The 27476-nt window shown below is 51.4% G+C and overlaps 1 protein-coding gene across 1 annotated transcript in view; it reads left to right on the top strand.

Moving 5' to 3' along the window:
• The window catches only part of RAB6B (RAB6B, member RAS oncogene family), a 57540-nt gene that overhangs the window by 21836 nt on the left and 8228 nt on the right, over positions 1–27476 (top strand). Inside the window, exons 2-5 of the mRNA XM_029214844.1 lie at positions 4495–4553; positions 25465–25518; positions 25704–25809; positions 27052–27163. Coding sequence (XP_029070677.1) covers positions 4495–4553; positions 25465–25518; positions 25704–25809; positions 27052–27163 — 331 coding nt within the window. The remainder of the gene's footprint in view (positions 1–4494; positions 4554–25464; positions 25519–25703; positions 25810–27051; positions 27164–27476) is intronic.

The raw sequence follows: 27476 nt of genomic DNA on the forward strand, positions 1-27476 counted from the left end.
GCATTTGCTCCTGCTGTTCTCTCCGCCCGAAATACCTGGTCTCCTCTGACCCCCGCTTCCCACAGTTCAACAGCTGCCCTTGCAGCCTTCCTGATGCCCAGCCCCCTGAGCCCCCGCCCTTTGTGATCTCCTGCTTTGCTGCTGGTCAGACCTTCCCATGAACCAGCGCAATGTCATTCATGAGGTGAGGTCGTTGGCGTCATATCTGGTTTTATATGTCAGCTCCGCAGCTTCCCAGCCGTGTGACCTTGGGGATACGAACCACCTCACTGGATCATGATGAGGATTAATGAGGAAACCTAAGAATTTCTTGTCTGGTGCTGAGCAGAATCCCAGTAAGAGTTAGTGCTTCCATTCCTTCTCTCTAGAGGCTCCTAATAAGTGCTCAGGAATGCATTGTCTCACCCTCGTTTGGGTGAAAGAGGGAAAATGTCTCCCTGCTTAATCATGTGGGATTAAACCACCAGAAGATTATAAGCATATTGCTGAGCCATGAGCAGAGAGAGTAAAGCTCAATAATGGTTGCCTGCTTATTTTTAATAAAATCCTTCCCATAGAGCTGAATCTCTGCCCTGGGAAGGAGCTCCACGTTGCTGCAGTGGTGTCAGAGAGCAGTTGTTAGAAGGGCAGTGGGACAGTATGACCTTGAGAACAGGGCTGTGTGGGAGGACGGCCCTCCCAAAGGCTGCAAGGGGCCTCAGGAGGGCAGGGGGCCTCAGGGGGAGGGTCTCCCACCCCTCCCCCCGCCCAACCCTGTCCGAGCTGCTTGAATGCGCTGTCCTCTTGGACCTCCCCTTGGCTGGCCCAGTGGTGGTGCCCTGTCAGTTGACAGCTCCAGCTGTCGCGCTGCTCTTTGCGGTGAGACGAGAGTAGCCAGGTAGGTGGGCTGTGCAGGCTCTTCATACCCAGGTTCCAGCACCTTACACCCAGAGCAGTTGTTGAGGGTGGCGTGTGGGGTCAGGAAGTGCGTGGGGCGGCCCCTTTACGCAGCCAGCTCCTTTACGTGATGCCAGGGCAGCAGTGGGCGAGGGGCTCCTTTGTAAAGCTCTGCCTCAGGGCCCTAGGGACAAAGCATGGAGGCACCTTTCCTGCTGTTGGTGCTGCCTAGCATTGCCTGGGCTCTGCTCTGAGGGCTGGTTGGTCCCCTGCAGGCTGGTGAGCCCCACCCTGGAGCCCTGGGGCCATGGGTCAGGGTGGAGGCCTGGCTCAAGTTGGGGCCGGGGCAGGACACACCAGCCATGGTGTTGAGGCACACTTGCCTGCAGTAAAGGGTGCACACTGAGGCCGCGGGGAGGGTGAGCAGTTAGAGGCCTCTAAGGAGGGAGGCCAAGCTGACAGGTTCAGACAGGGTCTGAGCCATGTTGTCCTGGCAGCCATGGAAAGAATATGGGTGGTCTTGGGGAAGCTCTGAGGCAGGGAGGAGGAGGGCTTCTGCTCTGAGAAATGAGAAAAACCACCTAGAAGAGTGGGAAGAAATCATCCCCTTTTGATAACGAGGCTGTCATTCAGTCCAGGCCTCAGTTGGTGTGCTGGGCCCCAGGTGTCCTAACCCATCCACCCTTGCTTTGCTGAGCCCTCCGTTTGCCCAACCTGTGCCTGAATTCCCAGTTTCTGGCCTTGCAGGTTGGGTCAAGCACTGCCTGAGTAGGGAGAGGCCCTGCCTCCAGCCCATCCCAAGAAAAAGGTGCCTTGACTTGGCAAGGCTATTCCCGGAGCTCCGTGACATCTACAGTGGTGGCAATAATGACCCAGCAGAATCCTGAAGCCCAGCATGACCCAAAGACGCTGAGGAGCGTCAGGGATAGGAGCTCAGTCCCTGGGCCGACCACCTTATCCTGGCCCTGCTCGGCTCTGGCCCTAGGCAAGGAGCTGTCAGCTCGTTTCCCCTTGTATAAAATGGGGGTGCATGAGTACCTGCTTCAGGGTTGGGGACTAACCAGGGTGGTCTTAAGGGCTTAGTACAGCGTAGCTGCAAACACAGAAGTCCTGCAAGCTTCAGGTAGGCGGGTGTCCCGTCTCCTCTGTTTACTGCTGTCGTGTAAATCTGTGGCTGGCACAGCCTTGGGGTGTGCCTGACGCACTCTGTAAATACAGGGTTCAGGTGTTGCCTGTTACGGTGACTGTGAGAAAGCTCAGAAAATATTGGCACTGGCCAGGACCCCACACCTAAAAGTTCCTCCTGCACAGTCCCAGGACACTACTTGTTTCTTTGGCATTTTCTCCTCCCGCCTAGCAGTCGCCCTGCAAGCCACTGTGAAGCCACTGGCAGTGGCTGGCGCCCCAAGAAGGGGAACTTGGCAGAGAAGCCTTGCAGGGCTTTCTGATCTCTCAGCTCCTCCGTGAACCTCCTGTTCCTTTAGTGGCTTTTGGGGATTCCGCTGTCTCTCCTCCCTGCCTGCTCAGCTGCCCCAGGGGAGAGCCCGCTGGAGAAGAGGACCATGTCCCTTTCGCCAAGGTGTGAGGTGCTGTGTGTCACCACAGAGGGGAGCTACCAGTGGGCCCTGCAGTACCTCTCTTCCCGAGGAGGAAGGAACTTTCCATTGTCTCTTGGAAAAGGAGGATGCCGTGCGCTCCCTGATTTCATCCTCCTCCTGCTGGCTCGGGTTGCTCCACTTTTCACTCTGTGGTCGGTCCCCCCTCAGCAGTTCCCAGCCAGGCCTTTCTGTGGCCTCAGAGCCTCAGAGCCAATCCTCCAGGTGTGGGAAGCCCCCACTTCTCACCTTTGTGTGAGTTTGAGTGGAGATTTAAAGCAATTGGAAAGTACTTTACAGATTTAACTTTTATTAGAAGCTCAAAGGGCAGTTTCCAGGTAAACTTACAAGTGATCCTGGGTGTATTACTGCTCACCCCAGAGATACTGAGAAGAGAAACGAGGCTATTCTGACACCAGCGGGTGTACTGCAGTTCAGTCCTGGTGCTACCCACTCTGAGCTGGTGTCAGGCTGCCCAGGCTTAAGGGCACAGTCCCCAACTAGATTGCCACCCACCTTAGACGCAAGCTGTAAGTGGGGTCCCCAGGAGCAGTCGCACTTCTGACCAGCTGGCTGCAAATCTGGGGGTGCCCATGACCCTCCTCAGGTTCCATAATTCACCAGAATAACTCACAGAACTCAGGAAAGCACTCTACTTACAATTACAGTTTTAATATGAAAGATACAAATCAGGAACAGCCCAATGAAGAGACGCGAAGGGTGAGGTCTGGGAGGGCCTGGAACCGAGCAGTGTGTCTTCTCCCCGGGGAAGACAATTGCCCTTCCCTTACAAGTGCTGGCTGTTGGGAGAGGATTGCACTCACCTGGTGCACTACTGAGGCTTCCGAACTGGAAAAGGACTTTTCCCAGAGGAACCCCATTGGGTTGCCCTGCTCTGTCCAGGCAGTGACCAGCCACCCTTCCAGGCCCAGCCTGTGGACATCCCGTCCAAGAATCGGGGAGAGGTGGAATGAGAGTTCTTGGGCGCTGGCTGTCTTGCGTTCCCTGCCAGAGTTATCTGTCTTCAGCAGCCCGGAGCACAAAGAGCTCTGAGCCAAGCTCAGCTGGTCCGGTCCCCCTCTGAGCCTCCCAGGGCCATGGCAGAGACTCGGTGGGACGGAGTAGCACTCCAGGCTGGGCCTGACCTAACAAATATTCCTATCGCCCTTCCTTCCCACCCAGATGCTCACAAATGCTGCAGCAGGCATTTCCGCCACAGCCAGGCCTCAGGGGACCTGCACAGGGTTAGGTCAGAAGCCAAACGCTGCAATTTGGGAAATTAGCAGCATTTATGGGATTCCCAAGAGACTTCCTGGTTCTTTTAGCCATACCAGTGGTTCTCCGTTGGAGGTGTTACTGCCCCGTAGAGGGCATTTGCAAATGTGCAGGGGAGTTCAGGCTTGTTACGGTGATGGGGGATCCTGAAGGCATTTACCCAGCAAGGTCCGGGGATGCTAAACATCCTGCGAGGAGCTGGACAGTCAGGCACACGTTATGAAAAATAGTTCTGCCCAAGAGAGACACTGGGGAGTCATTTACTTCCCCTGCCCTCTGGTTCCTTGGAAAGCCACGTTCCTCATCAGTGCCCAGGCTGAAATAAAGGAGCATGTCTCCATCCTAGCCTGTGACCAAGGGCAAGGCAGTATTTCCAGGTGAGCATGGGCCCATGTGACAGAAGCATCTTGTAATGCACACACTTGCTCTGATTCTTCATGTATGGCTCTTGCATCAGTTGGGCTCTTATGGGTCAAGGAAGACTTGGATTTGGGTGGTAAGAGTTCACCGGGCGGGGGATGCCTCCTCCTTGGTGCCTGGCAGGAACGCCACTGCAGCCCACCCAGTGTAGACTCGGCTGCCTCACCTCAATGTCCCTCTCTGGGGGTCCCACCTCCCACTTCTGTTTCTGCATCTCATCTTTTTCTCTGGGCTTTTTTGTTTCATTATCTGTTTTGTCACATGAAATGTGTTTAGAGGAGCCTAGCTTGGATCACGGCTAAACCCCTCTCTTCTTGTTGTTTTACAGTCGGGAAGACGTCTCTGATCACGCGGTTCATGTATGACAGCTTCGACAACACGTACCAGGTGAGTTCCTGGGCCCCTGCCCCCCACCAAGCCCCGCAGTGTTTGCAGCCTTGACAGCCACCTGGACACCATGCCAGCCTCCCTCCCAGGGTTGCTGATGCTAGGATGAGAGTGGGGCATTCCTGGGACCTAGGGCATCCATCTTGCCTTGGAGGAGCTTCCCATCTGCACACTGGTCCCAGCCCGGTAAAGACCCTGGGCCCTTCTGAAGATCCAAACCTCAATAAGGGAAATGTTTCCAGTAGAGAAAGGACACCTTTCAGTCTGTGTTCTCTTGCCCCCCATGGCAGGTCTAAACCATGACAGTGTTTGGTTTCTTGGGGGCATCACCATGTGGAGGAGGATGGGCAAGAAGCAAAATGAGGGACGTGAAAGAGCAGTAAGAGAACTTGCTCCTCCAGCGTGGCTGTGTGCTGGACCTTCGTGAGTGCGTACACATGCACACACACACCCGCACACACACACACATGCGCACACACGTGCACACACACGCCCCCGCCACACACCCGCACACACACGCCCCCACGCCCCACGCCCCCCCCACGCACACACACGCATACACACACACATACATGCACACACATACACATGTACACACGCACACACCCCCCACGCCCCCCGCACACACGCACACACCCCCACACACACACGGTTGCTGGGACACTTCCTTCCCTGGAGAGGCTGGTGTGATGGGCCTGCACTGCTCTACATGGGCAGGAGGCTGGATAGAGTGACCTGTGTGCTCCTGGCTCTCAAGGGTGGTCTGGAATCAACCAGAGGTGGCTCCACGTAGCCTAAGGCTGAGCTCTTGAACGTCAGTAACATTTCACTTTCCTGTCACCGCTGATGAGCAAATGAAGTGAATTTCCCTTGCAACTAAAGCTGTTATCACAAGGCACCAAACTTAATCATTTCAACTATTTTTAAGAAAAAATATATTGTTTTCTTCCTTAAGACAGACACAAATAATAATTCAGTTTTCTAAGCCAGTGGGTTCTGTGAGATAGTAGTTCCAAGGGATGTTACTGGATGTTAGTTCCAGTAGGTGTTATTTGAGGGAAAAAAGACAGGGAGAAGGGTTCGGGGCTTAGGGAACACTGGTGAACGAAAGTAAATCTACTTTTCTACTGCAGGACTTCTCAGGGTCTTTTACTACATCAGTGTATGGTTTTGATTTGCTGAAAGAGAGATGGAGTGTGCAGGATCTCCCAGATGTATTTGGTCATGGAATCCTTTTGTCATCGAGTCCTCAAAGGATAAATATTTACAGAACACACCGGGGACTGCTGTGCTAAGAGGCCTCCCACATCCCGGGACCTACAGAGCCTGCAGAGCACAGCCCACCGCAGATGACAGTTCTGTGTCTACTCTTTAGTCTGTCTGTCTCACTCTGGACCAGTCAGCACCTTTGCCTCATACACAGCTCCTTTCTCTGCCTCCCTCTAAATCCCTACTTTTCCTCTGCTGTCATCTGAAATACCAGATAACTAGTGGACTTGGTAAGAATTGACTGAAGGGTAAGGACATGGGGGCCCTGAGTGATGTACACAGCCTTGGACATCTGCTCTGGGATGATTATCTCAGCCACACTTTGTCTTGCTTGGTACAGGCCAGGCTCTGTACCACGGCAGGCTTGCAGAGCCCTCTCCTCTCTGCAAGGGGAGTCCTACTGCGTCGCTTTGCATCCGAATCACAGCTCTAACTTCAGTTCTTAAGTCTGACTTGGTATTTGCAGATTTGTGTGTGTATTCATGTGCATGTGTGTGTGTGTCAGTGAATGATCTCACAGATATTGTTTTGATTATTTGATTTTTCAAATATTAAGTTACTTATAATACTTCTTGTTGATGTCCCATTGATAATAAGTGATGCCCTTGGCTGGCTGGTGTTCTTGGCAGTGGTGGGCAGTAGAGATGGCCTCAGAGCCTTTGCAGTGGTCTTCACTGGTGTGGATCAAAGCCTCAACTCCTCCCCATGTCGTTTGAGTCTCCAGTGTCACCTCCTATGGCCCACTGCGTGTCCCATATCCCGTGGTCCAGCGGGCCTCCCTGCTTGCTGCTCCCCACTCAGTGACACTGTCCCACTTCCATGCCTTGGCTCATGGTGTCACCTCTGCTGGAACGCCCTTCCCTCTTCTCTCCTCTGCTGTGGAAAATTCCTCTGACTCATCAAGGCTCAGAGCACATGTTTGTCTGTGGTCAGGACCCTCCTCATGCTCTGCACCCCTCCACGGCTCCATCTTCCCTAGCACACTGTCCTCAGGGCTCCTTTGGCCTCCAGCCCTACAGGAACTCCTACTGCTCTGGCTGCCGGATGGACTCTCAGCTTGGCTGAGGCCAGGACCCCTCGGATCCACCTCTGCATTCATGGGTCCAGAGCAGGGCCTGCCCACAGCTGGTGTCAGCTGGTGTCAGAATCCACCACAGTGGCTTCAAGAGGCTCTGTCTGCCTTGGTTTTTAGACTCCATCTGACTGAGCGGCCACAGTGGCCCAGTGTCAATGTCCAGTGTCCTGGCAAAAAGTGAAGAAAGCCCAAGTCCCTCCCCACTGCAGGCTTTTCTGACTTTTTTTTTGGCTGCAGGTAGAATTTCTCTCCCAATACCCTCTAAGATGGTAGTTAGGCTGGGAGGCTGGGGCTCCAGTTGTGTGCGCACACAGGCCCATTTTCATGAACTCTCTGGAGATGGAGAGGGGGAAATGTTACTTTTTCTTAACATGGTGGCAGAGGCACTTGGGAAGTAGACAAGATGCCCGAGGGCCCCGGGGGATGTTCCCAGTTGTGCCCCCATAGGCTGACCACTCCCCAGCACTGCCCACAAATACCCTGTGTACCAACCAGTACAGCCCAGCAGAGCGCGCCTGTCCCCGCCTTGATTGGCTGAGGTGCCCAGAAAGTTCCCAGGGCAGATCCACCGCTCCACCCCTCCCATCCTTATGTGTGTCTCTGGCTCTGTCTCCCGCCCCTTCCCCTATTCACTTATTCTGACAACGGATGTTTGTCAAGTGCTTACTCTGTTTGCAGAGAAGTGGGAGAAAATGACCTGGCCACAGAATCTGGCCCTGCCCTGAGCCGGGCATGGAGGGTAGAGGAGGTTCAACCTCATCCTGGGTGGCAGCGGTAGAGGAGGTTCAACCTCATCCTGGGTGGCAGCGAGTCCTCCCTCTGTCTGGGGCTGAACATGCCCGAGGCCCCAAGGAGCTGGCATGAGGACCTGGGCACGCAGAGCGCAGTTCCCCGCCAGACCTCTCCGGGGTCCTGTCCGCCTGGCAGGCCCAGGGGAGATGCTGCCTTGTTGACCTGTGGCCTTGGGAGAGCAGGTCTCCTGCCGCCTCCTGTGTGGCATTTCCCCTGCACACACGTGTACCTTGTTCTCCTCTTGACATGTGCATTCCCCAGCCTCTCACCACCCACCTGTCACCCCATCTAAATCCACTCACTTAAAGAAGCAAAAAGTCAAGACTTACAGCCTGGTGAGATTCGCGTCTGCAACAATTCTCTTGTATAAAATCCCAACTAAAAAATGTCTTTCAAAATGTACTAAGAAGAAACCCCTGGTACCTGCGCCATGATGAGATGTGGCCCTCTCTGTGGGCCAGACCCCCTTTCCCCTCCCAGTGTCCAGTGAAACCCACCTGTGGGCCTGGCCCTTGGTCCACCTGTTTGAAACCTGCACTAGAACCAGAATGGGAGGTTTCAGCCCCCCAGGTGGTGGCTGTGGGTGAGAGGGGAGAATCTGGGAGCAGCCCTCTTCCTGGGGTTTCTCGTGGGTCCCCCATCTTGGCTGCACGTTAGCATTACCTACTGGGGGAATGACTGGAGATGCACAGGCTGGGTCAGGCATTAGCATTTTTAAATCTCAGAGGTGACTGAGATGAACTGATAACCAAGGCTGGAGCCCCCGGCCTGTCCCTAGACCTCCCACCACAGCACAAGTTAGGAAAGCAGCCAGTGGGTCCCGGCCCGCTGGGGCTTACCTAGATGCTCCTGGGAGTGTCTCTGGAGGACTGCACTGGAGCAGTCCCTGGGTCCCACGGTGCCTCCGGGAAGGGGACAGCATGGCTGTGTCCACTGTGCCCTCACATGCCGAGGGACTGCCTGAGTTGCTGTTAGCCCCTCAGTGATCTGGGGGCTTTTCTCTCTCCCCGCTAGCTGTGTATTAGTTTCCTGGGACTGCTATAGCAAATTGCCACAAACCAAGTGGCTGAAAACAACAGAAGTTTATTCTCTCACAATTCCAGAGGTTAGAAGTCTGGAATCAGCAGAGCCACGCTCTCTCCAAAGGCCTAGGAGAGAATCCTTCCTACCACTTCCAGTCATTGGATTTAGGGCCCACCCTAAATCGTGGATGATTTTTCATCCTGAAACCCTTGACTAATTACATTCACAAAGACCCTCTTTCCAAATAAGGTCACATTCTGAGATTCCAGATGGACAGAATTTGGGAAGAGGACACTCTTCAACCCACTACACAGTGTCCCAGCACCTCCCAGTCTGATCCCATTGGGGACCCCTCCAGGCTCCAGGCCCCTCTGGCGCTTCACGTGCTACTGGCCCAGCATCTGACCTGGGGAAGCCATTTCCCCAGGAGCCTATCTGGCAGCAAGTCTTTTTGTTCTTACAGGGCTTTTCAGAATGATCAGATGTTTCTTTATGTAACATTTGTAAGTTGATTTAATAAAGTAAATAGGTTCACTGGGGCCTGGTCATTGACGCCATGGAGCTGCCCATCTGGCTGCTCAGCAGCCCCCAAACCAGCGCCTGCCCCACCCCGACAATTCACCCCTGCAGCACGGGCGGCCTTTCAGGGGAGCCGAGCTCCCGCTGGGTCCCACAGCAGCACATCCCAGGTGCTCAGGGAGGGGGCGTTTGTGATGACCATGGTATGTGAGGGGTCGTCCGCGTGGGGCTGGACGCTTTGAAGCCTCTCTTTCTGGGGCAGCGAGTTCTGCTAATGCTTGTCCAACCAGACTCAGGAAGGTGGTCTGGAGGCTGCCAGGCTTGGGCAGCCAAGCCCCACACCTAAAGTGTCTCCACATCGCCTTCACTGGTGGGCCTGAAGTGGGCCACAGTGAGGAAGAAGGACCTGGGGATGGGTCAAGCCACAATGTCCTCCTTGGACACCCAGCCTCACACTCATGGGCGCTGCTCTCTGACCCCCTCCCCTGCCGGGGCCAGGGAAAAGGAAAGGCCTGGGGACTTGGCGGTAGGTTGCTGATGGCACTGAGCACCTTTCTGTCAGGGGGTCACTGTGAGGAGATGAGTGAGCCCACACAGAGCCCACAGCAGCCAAGAGAGACCAGGAGACAGGGTTCCCTCTGATAGGTGGGGAGGGGCCCGGGGCTCCACCTTGAAGAGGAGGTGCAGCCAGTCAGACGAGTGGATGGGTCAGCACACAGGGTCCAGGGGAGATGGCTTTTGTGGCCACAGCATGGAGCACTAGGTCAGCAAGAGGCAGGAGGTTCAGAGGAGCCACATGGCGTGCTGCAAGGGCACCGGGCAAGGCAGCTGGGCCCTTGGCCTACGGGGTGCACGGCACAGCATCTGTCCCATCTGCCAGGGTGTGTGTGCACATCGTACTGTGCTGGGCACCCAGCTCTGAGGGCAAGGTCCAGTTGTGGGGTGGCCAGGCTGCAGCTCTGCAAGGACAGATCCTGGGCGGTGGGCGGGTAGAGGTGAGGGGGTGGGCCTCACGTGGCCGCCCTACCCCCCCCGGGGAGCATGGTCTGCGGCTGGAGTGCTGACATGGGGCTGAGGCTCACGTCGTAACCAACACTGCTGTCGTCGTCCAGGTACTTCCCTGCTCATCCTCCCATTCTCTCATCCTACATTAATGCGTGAAGCTCGTCAAGAGTGTTGTGGTCCTTGGGGGCGTGGAGCTTCAGACAAGGCAGGGATCAGTGGCTGTTCTAGTGGGTGTGGAAGACTTCCTGGAGGAGAGGGTGGGAGCTGAGTGAGAAAGGGCAGGGAGGATCTGATGCCACTGTGTGGGAGGGAGGATTAGTACGCTGGAGGAGAAGCCTTGGTGGGGGCCCCAGGTGCAATGATCCAGTGCTGCGCATGCGTGGGGGGCGGTGCCGGGGCGGGCTCTGCCTTTTTGGAGTGGAGGGTCCTAGCGGGCCTGTGGATGGGCTACTGGCTGAGCTGCCTTTTGACTTTCACGGCCTTAGGCACTTTTGCCTTCCAGGGCACTTTGCTCCTTCCTTAATTAAAAAGATATATATATATATATACACACAAATATATATAAGGTATGTAAATTATATTTTATAACTATTGTTATAAAGATGAAGACAATACAGGCTGGATTCATTATTATATGTCATTATTATTATATTCATTTTTTTCTTTTGATTTTAAAAGAAATTAAAATTTAAAAAGTTAAAAAAAAAGAACACAGGGCTTCCCTGGTGGCGCAGTGGTTGGGGGTCAGCCTGCCGATGCAGGGGACACGGGTGCATGCCCCCGTCCGGGAGGATCCCACGTGCCATGGAGCGGCTGGGCCCGTGAGCCGTGGCCGCTGAGCCTGTGCGTCTGGAGCCTGTGCTCCGCAACAGGAGAGGCCACAACAGTGAGAGGCCTGCGTACCACAAAAAAAACCCCACATTTTTCTGGGCCTCTAAAAGTACTGTGGGTTCCAGGGTCTGTGCCTGCTGTCCCAGCGGGTAAGTGGGCCTAGTTGATGAGGCTGTGGAGGCCCTAGGAACTCAGCGGGGCTTGGGCTTACAGGGCAGGGAATGGAGAGCTATTGTGGTTCCTACGGTGGGCACCGATGGGATCAAAGACACCAGAGTTTGCAGGAGACAGGCCTGTGCGCCCCGGCCAGGGCAGGGATGGCAGTTGCAGCAGGGCTCGCGGACTTGGATGCAGCTCTGTGAGTGGAAGGGCGGAGCATGGGAGGGAGGAACGTCACTGAGCAGTCATGTAGGGCTGCGTGGGATGTGAGTGAGGGGCCTGGGCCAAGCCTGGGCCTAGACACACAGGACAGTGGGAGGGGCGAGTGGACAGAGTAGGCCTGTGGGGTGCAGAAGAGGGAGAGGAGTGGGCCCTGGGTTTCTGTCCAGACACCCCAGAAGAATATCGGTGCCATCAACGCAAAGCAAAATGAAAAGTTGGGTGGGAAGTGATAGTGGAACAGTCAAGTGAAGATGTTTGAAAGTGGCTGTTATGTGGGTGGGCCCAGGAGACGCTGGAAGGATCTGGATTCCTGAAGTCCCAAGAGCTACTGAGTTTTCTGGGTCAGACTGTAGAGAGCAGGTGGAAGGCCAGGAGGAGGGGCCTTTCCCCATAGAATCCAAGATGCCACGTATCCCCAGGTGGTGTCCAGGTAACCACCCGGCACCTGGAGAGACAGGGGCAGAATCCTCCACCCCTGTCGAGGTGGTCAGAGTGGGGTCACACAGAGGAGAAAGAGTCAGCACATCCTCTTACATCAACTCTTTCTTTCTCCTCCAAAACAATGCTGCATGCAGATGCCTGGGTTCAAATTCCACCTCTGTCACTTAGCTGAGAGATTCTGGGCCAGCATCCCAGTTTCTTAGTATTGCATTTTTTAACCTGGAAATTATTTGGATGGCATTTAACCCCTGCATCACCTAGATCAGTGGCCTCAAACTTTAGCAGTAGGGTTGTGGTTAATTTGTATTTAAACCATAGCTCATGCAGGTCTGAAAGCCTGGATGATGGAAAATTATAGGCCAGAAATACTGTTGATACAAATGTGCATTACCATGCTCTATATAGAGAGCAAAGCAAACCAACAACTCCACAACAAACTAAGTTGGTAATGATGAAGTGAAGCTAACAATAACTTACTAACATAGTGTTTTCATGGGAAACTGTGGGCCTCCCAACCATGCTTGCCTGTGCAGAGCTCTGGCACTCTGCCAGATGCTGCCAGGGCCCCAGACTTCTGGCAGAACACTGGACTCCGTCTTTGGTTAGCTCTAGCAACACGATGATTTTATCATATTAATGCAGTAGAGTTCCACCTTTTGCAAACATTAGGTTCTGTGGTCAAAATGTGACGTGACACTCTTACATAGTGAAATGCCCCTGAATGCCAGGCGGCTTGGCAAGATGACCTTGCCCTCAGACACACACTTGGGCACCACCAGTCACCCAGGTGCTCCTTTTGGACGTTTACCTGGGACTGGTCTGAGGGCAGACTTGCTGTAACATCTTTTCTTTCCCTCCCTCCTCTCCCCTGCGCTTCTCTCGCTCTTTTGTCAAGCATATTGCAAATTAGGTATGAAGTCAGCCTCTAGTAGAGGAACCTGACTAACCTGGCTTAAACAAGGAAGGGCTTTGGTTTTTCAGGTGCGAGAAGTCACGGTAGGACTTGAGGTGGCCCAGCTGCCCAGTGACGCCATCAGGCAGGTCCCAGACCCCTGCTGTCATTCTATTCTGCCTTCTTGTTCTGTGGGTTATCTTCATGCAGCCTGGCTCCATAGGTCACCTCTGCATTCAAGGCAGAAAAAGATAGCAAGAGCTTCCCTAGAATCCCCTCCCCCTCCAGCAGACTGCAGCTTATGTCGTATTGGCGAGAACTGAGTCACATGATCACCATTATCCTTTAGAGAGGCTGGGAAAGCAGCATTTCACTTTTACAGTTTCCAGGCTGGCAAGGGAGTAGGAGGTTGCCAGTTGGTATTGGGGGAGTCCAATAGCACCTGCTAGTGTTCATAAGTGAAGTGGCCCCATCATGGACTCTGACCCAGGTTTTAGTAACCCTTCCTAATTCACTTCATAGGTTACTCATAGATAGCTCTTAGATGCCCTCAAAAGTCCATCCCCCAGAACATCTTTCTCCCTAAGAGATGAGGAGAGGGCTGATGCATTGCATCCATTTGTGAGCCTGTGGGAGACCTCCACGGAGCTTCAGGCCACACATCCCTGGGCATCTGTGTGGCTTCTGGAAGGATTGACTAATTTTGATGACATTTCACCCCTTGTTTAAAGTTGTAAGGTGCATATTGTTTGGTTGATGTTTCAGAGCACAGTCGGGAAATAAAAGAGCAATTGATAAATATTTGTATTGGGTGGTGACTGGCATAAGCCACTCCCCATTGGGAGGAAAGTGGCCACAGGGACTGTGTAGACTTTAAGACTGAGGTGTCTGAAAGAATCCAGGTACCTGCGCTGTGGCCTCCCAGCCAGCCGCCCCTCCTCCGCAGCACTTGGTTGAGCTGCTGGCAAGGCCAGACCGTGCCCAGCGTGTTTCCCAGAGGCTGCTGTCTCCTTCCCTTACAGCATCCACTTGCTGGTCTGAATCCGTAAGTTTTGCCAGCTTCATTTTGCATGCTTATTTGCATGTCTTTACCGATACTCTCATCTGATGGTTGGTGGTGCAGAGCACAAACAGCAGCTTCATTGTCAAGGGCTTGTCATGCCCAGCTGCTTTCTGCCACTTGGGGATGCTTCCCCAGCCACGGGCCAAGGCCTGGCCAAGGCTAAAAGAAGACACAAATACATTCCTTTTCATGATCTCTCTTCCAGAGAAGAGTCTTGAGTCAATTCATGCAAATTACCATGCAAATTTCCACAGCACACTTTATTACTGTGTCTTGTCAGAATGTGGATGCAAAATTACATTTCATAATAAATGCACGTAGCAAAAACGATTTCAACAAGTGCCTCAGGAAACATCTCTTTCCTCGGGCATATGCTGGGCCAATGGGAGCTTTTGTGTAGAGGGAGGCGTGTAACGCACCATCATTCTGAACTGTGTGTCTGAGCCCCTGTTAACACTGGTTAATACCACATTCAGAAGAAGATAAATGTGGACGCAGCTATGAAATCTGTCCTTGTTAAGGTTCCGCCTGTTTTGTATAAAGTGAAGTGCCTGCCATTTTTCATAAGCAGTACAGTTGGCAAGTACAGCAATATTAAAGGAATAAATAAGCATTGCCAGGTTTGGGGTGATCTAACCACAGCAGGATGCAGTCCAGCCTCCTCGGAGGGTCATCGAGCCCATCGAGCCCAGGAGGCTCACCCAACACAGTCGAGGAGGGAAGGGGAGGATCGTGGGGGTCATGTACTGGTAGGAGAGTCTCAGAGTCAAGCCTGCTGCTCTTGTTGTCTTGATACCCTCTTTACATCCTTGTGGAAAAGTTTCCAGCAAGAATAATTTACTGCATACCTCATAAGAGGATATGGAATACAGAAAATGAATGCTGTGGCCAAGCCTCCACGGTTCGTTTAGAACCCAGCTCTTTGAGGGCCAGCCTTTCCTGAAGCTCTGAGAACACTCATTTATTGGGATGTGAATACAGATTACAAGCACAAAGGTTCCCAGGACCAAGTCTCTACAGCATCTTTTGGAAATCCCTCAGTCAGCTGGTCAGTCCTCATTTTGTTTGCGCAGAGTACCTTCATGCAGTCTAACTCATTTGATCCAAGAGTCCTTGAAGGAAGCTGTGATTATCCCCATTTTAGAGATAAGAAGCTGAGGGCCAGAGAGGCTGTCATTTTTCCAGGATACTCCCAACACAGTGTTCTTCCAAGCCCATTATACAGCATTCAGAGCCTGCCAAGGCGCTGACAGAGGTCCCTGAAAATGGACCAGGGCCCTCTGGGCACATGACCCCACCCAGGTCCATTTGGGTGGGGCACTCTGCTAGGTGCATGCCAGATCCTCGAGGCCTGGCCATGCACTGCTCTAGGAGGCACTGACAGGGAGCCTAGGTTTGCTGGCAGAAATCTGTCCCCCTCCCCCATGGGGGCTTCTGGTCACCTCAGCCTCTTAGCCTCCTGGCCTCACCAGGGCTGTGTGCATACATTGATCTGGGCTTTACCTTCAAAGGAGAAATGACTCCCTCCCCACCACACACTCATACCCACACAAGCCTCTTACACCTACTACCTTCCACATGCAGATACACAGTTGCATGCACACTTGTGTATCTCCATTCATCATGTGTGTACTCACATACACTCATAACCACATTCCCATCAATACACTCACACACTGTATGACCTGTGCTGACCTTTGAGAGGGAATGGAGGTTGTGGCCTACGTGGGTATTGTTCTTTTTGTCTGGTGTCCCCATATTATCCTTTCAGATAATTTCTATTGATCTGTTTTCAAGTTCACTGTTTCATCTGTCATTTGCTGTCTTCTGTTAAGCATTTAAAAATTTCAGATATTGTATTTTTAGTTCTAAATTTATATTTGCTTCTTTATAGTTTCTCTGCTGAGATGCACAGATTAAAATCTGTGTCTTCATTGTGAGCATGTTTTCTTTATATGTTTGAGCATAATTGTATTAGATGCCGAAAAATGCTTGCTACTTTCAACATCTGGGTCACCTCGGGGCTGGTCTCCATTTATTCTTTTTTTTTCTTAAATATGGCTTTTAGTTCATATGTATAGTAATTTTGAGTTGTATACTACACATTGTGATCAAGACTATGGATTCTGCTTGTTCCTTTGGAATAGTACTTGTTGAACCCAAATTCTCAATTCTCTCCCCCATGGTAGGCAGCAACTTAAAGTTCTGTTCAGCTTTGTTTGTTTGGTTTTCAGTCTTAGGCTACTTGTGGTCTCTTTGGGCCAGAGATTTGGGTAGCATTTACATGCAGAATTTGGGATTTCTCATCTCCAGGATTTTCCACATTTTCCAGCTGCTGTGATAGTTTTATGATCTGCCCTCTCATTTTTAACCAGTAAGACTATGGGGTTCTCGCCAAGTTGTAGCTACCCCTCAGCTCCAGCCAGGGCTGCCTTTAGGTGAATGAACAGTCATAAAAACAGGAGCCTTGCCCAGGGCCATTCTCTTCTTTTAAGTGTTGACTCCCCTCTAGATTCTACCTGCTTTTGTCACTTTCTAGTGCCTTCAGTTAGTTGTTTTTTACATTCTGCTCAGAATTTATAATTGTAATCTGTAAGAGGGTTGGTTCTGATTACCAAAATCGGAACACCCCCATTCCCTCCATCTGGGATTTACTCCCTGTACTTCCCATCCTCTACTATTTCCCCATCTTCACCTGCTGGAAAGTTAGTATTCACTCAAGGACTGGCATAGTTGCCCTGCCTTTCCTCAAGAAATCAATCAGAAGAAAGGTCCGCCTCCTCTTAGAGACCCTCTAACTACAATAGTCCTACCCATCTGTCAGGGACCATAGTTCTGTGTGCTAATCTTAGCTCCTCCACAAGTTTGGAAGTTCAAGGCTGAATCGTGAACTGTGAATAGGTGTTAGCCATATGGAGGAGCATTCCACGGGAGGGAACAACTCCTTATAGGCTGGGACCAGGGCTTATTTTGGTCTAACACATAGTAAACACTCAAGAGTGAATAAGTGAATGAGTACTACTTACTTACACCATATGCCAGAAAGGAGCTGCCCAGGAAAGACTGTGACCACCTTCTCCCTGCAGATCTGGCCTGTCTGGGAGCAATGGGCTCCAGCTGGCAGTAGTGTAGGGCCAACTGCTTATGCCTTGTGTCCGGAAAAATAAATGATGCCAAGGAGCTAGAAAATTTCTGGTAACCAAGGCCATCTTAAAAGTTCTTGTTTCTGTTCTGCCCTTAGAGAGCCGACTTTTTTTGTTGTTGTTAAAATGCAAATGAACTTCCTCTTAATGTGGACTCTACCGACCGAGCTGTTATGGCTAATGACCATAGATTCTGACAGGAGGGAGCCAGAAAGGATGTGACCCACACACACACACACTCAGTGACAGCTTCAGAAATGAAGGGACTTCAGGAAGCAGAGGGAATACAGCTCAACAGTCAGGAGCAGGGGCTTTGCAGTCAGGGAGACCCGGGTTCTAATCCTGCCTCTGCCACCCCCACCTGTATGACCTAAGTTCAGAGTGAGCCTTGGTTTTTTCATCCGTGATTAGCCCCTTCTGCAGGCATGGGCATCTCCCTGTCTCTCGCCCCAGGCAAGGAATCTGCCCCTCCTCCTGGATACCACAGACTCCTCAGATCAATTACAGCAGGAGCTCAGAATCTACGCAGTTGTTTGCAAACTTTACTGCACAAACGAGTTATCTGAGGGCTTGTCTGGAATTCTGATTCCCAGACTGACACCCCAGAGATTGTGATTCTGTCTGTCTGGGCTGGGCTCGGCAATCTGCATACCTAACAAGCTTCTGATGTGATTCTGAAGCAAGTGGTCCATGCACTACACGTTGAGAATTACCAAATCACTGGCCACTGGGAGAGACTGACTAGTGTGAGATCCTTCCAGCTTAGAAGAGACACTGTTAAATGAGGGGCCCTGAGGCCGATCTGAGGGCTCAGAAGATGACTGGATTCAGCAGAGGAGCTGAATCTTGATCACTGATTAGCTTTTAACCATGTGGAAGAGCATTAGAAAAGGCACAGAAACACAAAGTGACTTGCGCGTGTAGAGTCCTGACCACAGTATTATTACTAAAGTATAAAGCGCAAGCTGGGAAAGAGGGGAACGAGGTCAAACGAAGCGACGGGCAGACCCTTTGCAGGCCAAGCTGAAGTGTTTGGATTGTTTCCTGGGGGCAGTAGGGAGTGATATGGTCAGATTTATGTTTTAGAAAGATAACACTGGTGCTGATGAGAGATTATTTATCCAGGGAGAACCTCAAGGCAGAGAGACCAGTCAGGAAGCTGTTGAGGCTGTTCAGGTAAAAGAAGTTGGAGGACTGAACTGGGGCAGTGCTGGTGGGGATGGAGAGAAGCAGACAGGTGAAAACACGCAGGAGGCAAAGTATCAGCTCCGTGATTCCTCTGCTGTGAGGGGGTGGATGAGAGAGCAAGGGAAGAGGAGGAACTCAGGAGGGCTTCTGGAGGCTTGGGCACCCATGGAGGTGGAGGTGCCATTCATCGAGATGGGGAAAGTAGAAGATGTAAGTCTGGAGGGGGATGAGGGGCTCCGGGTGGGACACATATGTTTAGTGAGAGGTCTAGAGGACACGTGGATGGACATGTCCAGTAAGCGGTCAGATACCTGGATCTGGGGCTCAGGACAGAGGTGAGGCCTGGAATGTAGGTTGGGAAGCCAGCAGCACATCCTTTTTGAAGCTGTGACAGTAAATGGGGTCCCCTGACACAGTAGGGAACACCAACATTTTAGGGACAGAGAAAGGAAGAGGATCCTGTAAGAGGCCAATAAGGGACAGCAGTTAGAGAGGCAGGGAGAGCCAGAAACAAGTCACGTCATGAAAACAAAGGAAGGAAGAGTGTCAAGGAAGAGATTGGTCCACAGGATCAAGTACATCTAGTAGAGTCTGGCCTATAGAGTGTCCTTACAATTTGGAGATGAATGGCCATGGCGACCACAGCCAGAGCAGCCTCAGTGGGCAGAGGGGCAGGAGTCAGACCACTGAGCAGTAGGTGAGAAGAGAGGAAGTGGGGACAGCTGGTTTGGGTCCTTTTCCAAGAAGCATACCAAGGGAATGGAGGTGAGAGATTGGCAGAGAGCTGGAGAGCCACTTAGTGACAGGGAAGGGTTTTTTTTAAGGATGAAAGAATTTTAAGAATGTTTCTTGGATGAAAGGAAAGAGTGAGTAGAGAATGAGGGGTTGAGAAAAGAGAAAAGAACCTTGATGGCTGAGAGGCTCAGGGCCAAGAGAACCCCAAGGAGAGGCTTGCTTTGACAGAAGGAGCAAATGCTCAGAGCCTGGAGGGATGGAGATACGGCTGGACACACATAGACAACTTTGCAAATATCTTTGTATTCTGGCTCTGCCATTTCCAGCTGTTGACGCTGAGCAAGTAATTTAGCATCTCTTATACAGTTGACCCTTGAACAAGGTGGGTCTAAACTGGGCTGGTCCACTTATATGCAGTTGTTTTCAGTAGTAAGTACTACAGTACTACACCATCTGCAGTTGGTTGAACGGAGGAACCGAAGTGCGAGACAGAGGACCGACTGTAAGTTATACACGGGTTTTCCACTGTGTGGATGGTCGGCACCCCTAACCCACACGTTGCTCAGGGATCAACTTTACTCAGTCTTCTTAGCAGAAACGTATAAATACTAAAGAGCATAACTCATGGCACAGGTTATCAGGATTAAGTTAAGTAATGCATATAAGTTCTTACCTGGCACATGATGAGCACCCGGTTTAGTCATTGTTACTGTAGTTATCATTGTTATGTTAGAGGGTAAAAGCAAGGAACCGAAGTGGTCTGTACTTGATGTTGTCAAGTACATTTGAGGCCATCTTCTGAGAGTGAGTCTCGTGGAGGATGAAGCAGGGACAAAACAGGAGGATGTTAGGAATTGTTACTGATGTGGATGGAAACAGGAGGTGCTCAAGGACAAGTCACATGTTTTTATATATCACAGACTTACCATTTCTGGTGCTCCTATATTCCTTCTTTAAAGATCCAAACTTCCATCTGTAAAATTTCCCTTCAGCCTAAAGCGTTCGTTTCCTGTAATGAGGGCTCACTGGTGACAAATGATCACAGTTTTCCCTTATCTGAAAATGTTTTTATTTTGCTCTGTGTTGAAGGAAATTTTCACTGGCTTTAGAATTCTAGGCTTACATGATGGGGATGATGGTGGTTTGTTTCTTTTAGAATTTTAAAGATTTTGCTCCATTGTCTTCTGTTCTCAATTGTTTCTGAAGGGAAATCAGCCATCATTCCTGTCATTGTTTCCTTGTATGTATTGTGTCTTTCTGTTTCCTAGCTGCTGTTAAGGTTTTCTCTTTATCTTTAGTTTTCAGCAATTTGACTATGACTTGTGTGGGTGTGGTTTCCTTTGTATCCTGTTTTAGGTTCACTGAGCTTCTTGAAGCTGTGGGTTGATGTTTCTAATCAAATTGAGAAAATATCTGACCATTAGTTTTTGTTTGTTTGTTTGTTTTTACTCTTTCTGAAACCCCATCTACATGTATATCAGGTCTTTATATTGCCCTAGAAGTTCTTGAAGTTCTGTTCATTTTTATTCTATCTTTTAAAAATCTGTGCTTCAGTTTGAACAACTTCTTTTGGACTGTCTTCAAGTTTACTGTCCTTTCCTCTGAAGTGTCCTAGCTGCTGTTATTCAAATCCAAGGCATTTTTATTTCAGGTATTGTGTTTTTTTGTGTTAAGATTTCTGGGTTTTGTTTTAGTCTCCATATATCTCTTGAAATTCACCCATAGTATTCATCTTTTTCCTTTATATTTTTAACACAGTTATAATAATTATTTTAAAGTTCTTGTCTGCTAATCCAACATCTGAGTCATCTGGGTATCTGTTTCTATTGAGTTTTTTTCCATTAATTATGGCTTAAATTTCCTGCCTCTTCATGTCTAATCCTTTTTTATTGTGTAGTGGACATCGTGAATAATAATAAGTTGTAGAGATTCGTAGATTCTGTACCTTCCTCTGAAGAGTGTTGAGTTTTATTTCAATGGGGAATTAAATTATGGGCAACTTAATCCTTTTTTTTTTTGGAAGAGTTTACTTACCATGTTTTTTTTTGTTTGTTTTTTGGTTTTTGTTTTAGTAGATCTTTATTGGAGTATAATTGCTTCACAATACTGTGTTAGTTTCTGTTGTACACCAGAGTGAATCAGCCATATGCATATATATATCCCCATATCCCCTCCCTCTTGCGTCTCCCTCCCACTCTCCCTATCCCACCCCTCTAGGTGGTCACAAAGCACCGAGCTGGTCTCCCTGTGCTATGCGGCTGCTTCCCACCAGCTAGCTATCTATTTTAATTTGGTAGTGTATATATGTTGATGCTACTCTCACTTTGCCCCAGCTTCCCCCTCCCACCCCGTGTCCTCAAGTCCATTCTCTATGTCTACATCTTTATTCCTGTCCTGCAACTAGGTTCATCAGTACCATTTGTTTTTGTTTTTTTTTAGATTCCATATATATGCGTTAGAATACGGTATTTGTTTTGCTCTTTCTGACTTACCTCACTCTGTATGACAGACTCTATGTCCATCCACCTCACTACAGATAACTCAATTTTGTTTCTTTCTATGGCTGAGTAATATTCCATTGTATATATGTGTCACATCTTCTGGGCGGAAGACCTAAATAGACATTTCACCAAGGAAGACATACAGATGACCAAGAGGCACATGAAAAGATGCTCAACATCACTAATTATTAGAGAAGTGCAAATCGGAACTACAGTGAGGTATCACCTCACACCGGTCAGAATGGCTGTTATCAAAAAATCTAGAAACAATAAATGCTGGAGAGGGTCTGGTGAAAAAGGAACCCTCCTGCACTTTTGGTGGGAATGTAAATTGGTGCAGCCACTGTGGAAAACAGTATGGAGGTTCCTTAAAAAACTAAAAATAGAACTACCATATGACCCAGCAATCCCACTACTGGGCATATACCCTGAGAAAACCATAATTCAAAGAGTCATGTACCACAGTGTTCATTGCAGCTCTATTTACAATAGCCAGGACATGGAACCTACTTACCATGTTTAAAGTTTGTTAAGATAGGTCTCTTTTGGTTTTTTCCTTAGTCCTCTGATATAACCCTTAGTCCTGAGATGATGTCCTTTTTCCCAAAGCTGGCCCTTCTGGGGTTCTCATGAAATGCCTGAGGTGTTTACCAAGTCCTTCTAACTTGGTGGGACTAGGAAGCTACCTCAGGGGAAAAACTGGTTAAGCGTAGGATCTCACTTCATTTTCTTCCCTTCCTTTAGAGATTATAACCCCTCCATTTTCTGCCTGCTTTTGATCACTTTTCGGTGATTGCAAATTGTTATTTGTTGCATTTGTGCAGAGTTTATAATAGTTATCTGTGGGTGGGTTAGTTTGATACAAACTACTTAGCCATTATTGGAAGTGAAACTTAGGGAGATGTTTTTGAGCAGAGCTGATGCCTCAGCCACATCCAAGGACAGTGCCTGTGCTTTGGCACCAGTGTGTGCAGCTGTGGGAAGGTCTTTTGTGGCTCAACGGCCTGGCTGGGTGGGAAGTGTGGCCAGAACAGGTCTGAGAGACTGGGCACTTAAGGAACCAGGTGTTTCTCTGATGTGGAAGAAGCATGAAAGTGGGAATAGAGGTGGGAGAGAGCTGGAGAGATAGGAAGTTGGTCCTTTCAGCCTTACTTTCATCATTACCACTGATCTGCTATTGTGAGGGGTAGTAAAGTATGTGAGTGTTCAGCAAATGGTGTTTATGATTATGGAGGCCACTGGGTTGAGCTTTACCAGAGCTTGACCCACAAGGCACAATCCTTGTCATGTCATCTGGTGACTTCTCTGTCCTCCATGGAAGCACATGTGAGGTGAAATGGGGTTGTTGTTGTTACATTATCATCAGGAACATCCCTGTCACCATCCATGCTGCCTACCCTTGAGGAGTATGTTTCTCCGTGGTTCTTTGCTCTATTAGTTTGGATAGAGCTAGGCTGTATTAAAAGAAACTAGAAATAACAGTGGCTTAAGCGAAATAGAAGTCCAGTTCTCTGTCACACAACAGTCTGGGCGTAAGAGTCTCAGGCTGCTGAGGGGGCTCTACAGGCAGGAACTCAGGCTTCCTCTGTCTGGTTCATCTGTCGCCACTACTCTGTCACCTTTATCTGGATGGGCCAATATGACTTATTACCACCTGTCTTTATTCCAAACAGTGGGAAAGGGAAAGGGGCAGCTGTGGGTACATCGCCTCTCCCCATGAAGGACCCATCCCAGAAGATGCAAATGTCACCTTCACATCCCACTGACCAGAGAACTTAGCCACCCAGCTACAAAGGAAGCTGGGAAATACAGTCTTTATTTGGGGCAGCCATGAGTTTATCTATACGTTTGGAGTCGTAATACTATAGAAAGGGAGACTCCGTGTTGGGGGACAGCTAGCAGTCCCTGCTACCAATCCTGAGGTCATACACCTGGTTTTTTAGCTCAAGGGTCACTTTACAGAAGGAGCTTGGCAGTCCCTGGGGAGCCCACTGAGCACTGAAGCTGAGAGATGTCCGCCTGCTCTGTACGTTTCTCCGTGACAGCAGACAAGGATCATTGCTCTAACAGATACCAATAAGTGGAGGTAGTGTGACTGTTAAGGAACAAGGCTCAGTCCACAAGCCGCTCGTCAATTGCAGACTTATTCCCCAGTGGCTACACCATGCAGGAAAGGTGTGCAAAGCTGGGGTTGAAAGAGCCCAAGTGATGCCAAGATTTTACACTGATCCTCCCAGCTCTGCCTCTGATTGGCAAAGTCACGCTCGGTGTATGCTTTAACTTTCCAGGTCTCCAGAGTAGGGGATTGAGTTGTGTCTAAGGTGTTTGCTTAGCATGCATGTTGTAGAATTGTATGATTCCTTGACACTCCCTATCTTTGCACTAAAGCAAGCTTCCAGGAGGATGCAGCCACTTTAACTCCTTTGTGGAATGGGTGAGGGTGGGAGTGTACATGCACCTGCTTGCAGTCAGCCGGGGGGCCTGCAGACATGGGTTTTTCTATTTCCTTGGGCTTTCCTGGTTGTGGTTTTTTTTGTTTTTTTTTTTCTTTTGCGGTACGCGGGCCTCTCGCTGTTGTGGCCTCTCCCGTTGCGGAGCACAGGCTCCAGCCGCGCAGGCTCAGCGGCCATGGCTCACGGGCCCAGCCGCTTCACGGCATGTGGGATCTTCCCGGACCGGGGCACGAACCCGCGTCCCCTGCATCGGCAGGCGGACTCTCAACCACTGCGCCACCAGGGAAGCCCTTGGTTGTGGTTTTTGTAGTCAGAAGTCACCGCACAATTATCCTTTCAATGAAGCTTATTTCTCAGCCCTATTTTTCTTTCAAAATGCTTCATTTATGCTTCTAGAACTATTATATGTTCATTGTAGAAAATAGAAAAAGGTACAATGAAAGAAGCCAAAAAAAAAAAAAAGCACCCACAGTGTCAGTACTCAGACACCAGCACTATTAAGGCTTTAGTGTAGTCCCTTCACGTCAACGTCTAAGAAAATATGAAAAATACTTGTATCTCTACTTCAGTTAATCAAGTTGGGATCACACTACACATGATGTTTTGTAACCTGCTTTCTTTCACCTGATGACCATTTCCCGAAATCCTTAAATATTTTTCAAGGATGTGATTTTTAATGGCTGCCAAAGTTTCTAATCATTTGGATGAACCACCGTGTCCTTAACCAGTGCCCTGACATTCAGGCTGTGTCGGAGTCTCCATTATTATTAATTACATAGCAGTGACTGTTTCATGCTGAAAGCATCTTGCTCCCGTCACAAACACTGGGTGCAGGTTCGGCGCAGAGAGGTTGGAGGCCTGCCCCAAGCCACACAGCAATTGAGTGGTGGGTCCCAGCCATCTGGCCCAACTGCATCTCCTTGTGCCAGGACAGAGGAGGCACAGGCGTGACCTAGACAGTTGGCTTCCAGTGTGTCCATCTGTGTAGAGAAGAGCTGGTGGGTTTCGCAACGAGATGCTGCTGTGGGTGGCTGTGATGCCCCTGGGGAAAGCCAGCTGCTCTCTGCCCGCCCCCGCGGCAAGCCGCCCTGCCCCCGCTCCACCTCCTGGGCAGTGGTGATCCCCCGCCAGGCGCTCGAGTTCCAGGGCTGAGGAGAAAAGCTTTGGGAGACTCGAGTGAAGGCTGGAAGGGAAGGAGGCAGGCGGGGCCCGGCAGGCTGGGGCAGGGAGACCACCTCGTTCCTGCTCCTCCGGGCTCCCCCCTGAGCGGGGCAGGAGATACATGTGCCAGTGGCCCTGCTGCTGGGGAAGCCGCCTCACCTGTTCTCTCCTCTCCTTTCCAAAGCACTTTTCTCTTCCTCTCCAAAAAGTATCACTCCCTAACCACCTATCCTCATCCTTGTTTAGCTCAAACTCACTCCCTTTGAGAGGGGCAAGAGGGTTCACTGTTGAGCTGGGGGTGGGGCAGCAGAGCAGAACCCACCTAAGGCTCGGCGTGGGTGACCCCTTTTGCTGGCTGTGTCCCCGCCTGGGTGACTCAGCTTTTGCCCCTTTGCCTGAGACCTTTTGGGTTTGACCATTCTGTGCTTTTCTCTAACAGGCAACCATTGGGATTGACTTCTTGTCAAAAACCATGTACTTGGAGGATCGTACGGTGAGTGCCTGACTTGAGACCCGGGAGGACGGGCAGGGCTCCTTGGGACCTATCCCCTGGGGCCCATGCTGGGCACTGCTGAGAGCCTGTGCCTGGCCAGTGTCCCAGAGCTGGGCCCTCCCTCGGCCCCCACTCCCACCACGAGGACCTCACTGCCCCCTGAGCCCCCTCCCTCCCTGTGACAGGTGCGACTGCAGCTCTGGGACACAGCCGGCCAGGAGAGGTTCCGCAGCCTGATCCCCAGCTACATCCGGGACTCCACGGTGGCTGTGGTGGTGTACGACATCACAAGTGAGTGTGGGGCCTGCGTGCTGGGCGGGGGGCAGCTCGCGGGGGCTCCGGGGCCAGGTGCGGCCCCAGCCAGGCTGCGGAGAGAGTGTGTGTGTGTGAAGATGGGAGAAGACGCTGGTCCCCAGGCCAGCCTTGACCTGGCAGCCATGGTTTTGTCAGCAGCATCCCAGTTCCTTACCGGGTTCCATGGGAGGGGAGGCCCAGCGGGTCCAGGAGGGCCTTGGGTGGCCTGCACTTCTCACACACTGTGGCTCTTCTGGCCAAATCAGCTGTTCTCAAGAGCGACGCACAGCCCTGAGGGAGGCTCGTGGGGCTGGGGTGAGGGGTAGGGCCTGGTGCAGAGCCCCACTGCCCAGGCAGGTGTCAGGGCACACACCTGGCAAGCGCTTGGGCTGCAGTCATGGGTGTGGTGGGAGGATGCCCCAGCCGGCTGCCTCTGGCTCTGACCGCAGGCTCCCTGCACACCTGAGAGCGGGTGGGAGCTGGGCCCTGAGGAGGCCTGGGCTCCTGCAGCCTGATGCTGAGCAGAAGGAAGGTCAGGCTGCGAGCAGCCCAGGTTTCCAGGAAAGGGAGCCTCCGCTCCCCTTGGGCCTGCGGGCCGCTGAGTGGTGGGCGTCGCCCTGTGACTGCTCTTCTGTGCGGCGGCGTGTCACAGCTTCTGACTGAGGAGGGGGCTGCCCTGAAATGCCTGGCCTCTCCTGGCTTTTATCTGCTCCTGGGGCCGTCTTCCCCGCTCCCCTTACTTTCAGGCCCTGAGGGTGCTCTTCAGAAATCCCTCTGAGCTCCTGTCAGTGGGAGGCTGCTCTGCAGGGCCCTCCTGCGCTGGGAGCTGCTGCGGTCCCACACACACACTGTCACACTGTTTCCAAGCTCAGCCAAGTCTACTGCACCCATTTCTCACTCTGCTGTGAGCCTCCAAAGTCAGGTCCGACTCTCAGGTGGGCCCTAGGACCACTAGTAGGAAGTCATGACCCAGCGGCCTTCCAGATGCTGTGACTTCTCTCCCCAGAGGGTGGCTCAGCATATGATGGGCCTTCGGGGACCCCGGGCACAGCTCCACAAACACGTGTGGACGTCCTCGGGAGGACCCAGGCCCGCCGGACTGTGCTCCCGCGCCGCCCAGGTGTCTGAGGGTGCACACGCCCCTCCCTCCTGCTCCTGGTCTTACTCCCTTCCCGCCCTCCCCCTCTCCTGCCAGGGCTGCCGCTCACGCCCTGTTTTATCTGCACTTTCCACCTCCAGATCTCAACTCCTTCCAACAGACCTCTAAGTGGATCGATGATGTCAGAACAGAGAGGGGAAGCGACGTCATCATCATGCTGGTGGGCAACAAGACGGACCTGGCCGACAAGAGGTAGGTGCAGCGGGCTGCAGGCCGGGCCCCCTCCATGCCTCTGCAGCTCCTCCTGGACGGGGGGTGCTGGGATTTGTGGGAGAGCAGCCCCTGTGAGCTACCCCTTGCCCAGCACCCTGTCTGACCTGTCCCCCTGCATCTGGGAAGGACCCCCTTGGGGCACCAGAGGCTTTGAAAGCACCTGGTAGACGCCTACCCACAGGTGTGTCATGTCTGAAGCCCCACCTTCCAGGCTGGCAGGGGCAGGGCAGGCCTCCACGCGTGGCCTGAGTGGAGCCATATGCGCCCGGCTGGCCCAGCAGCGCATGGTCTG

The sequence above is a fragment of the Monodon monoceros genome, unplaced genomic scaffold, assembly GCF_005190385.1.
Source record: "Monodon monoceros isolate NGI ecotype Baffin Bay Population unplaced genomic scaffold, NGI_Narwhal_1 Super_Scaffold_11, whole genome shotgun sequence".
Lineage (NCBI taxonomy): Eukaryota > Metazoa > Chordata > Mammalia > Artiodactyla > Monodontidae > Monodon > Monodon monoceros.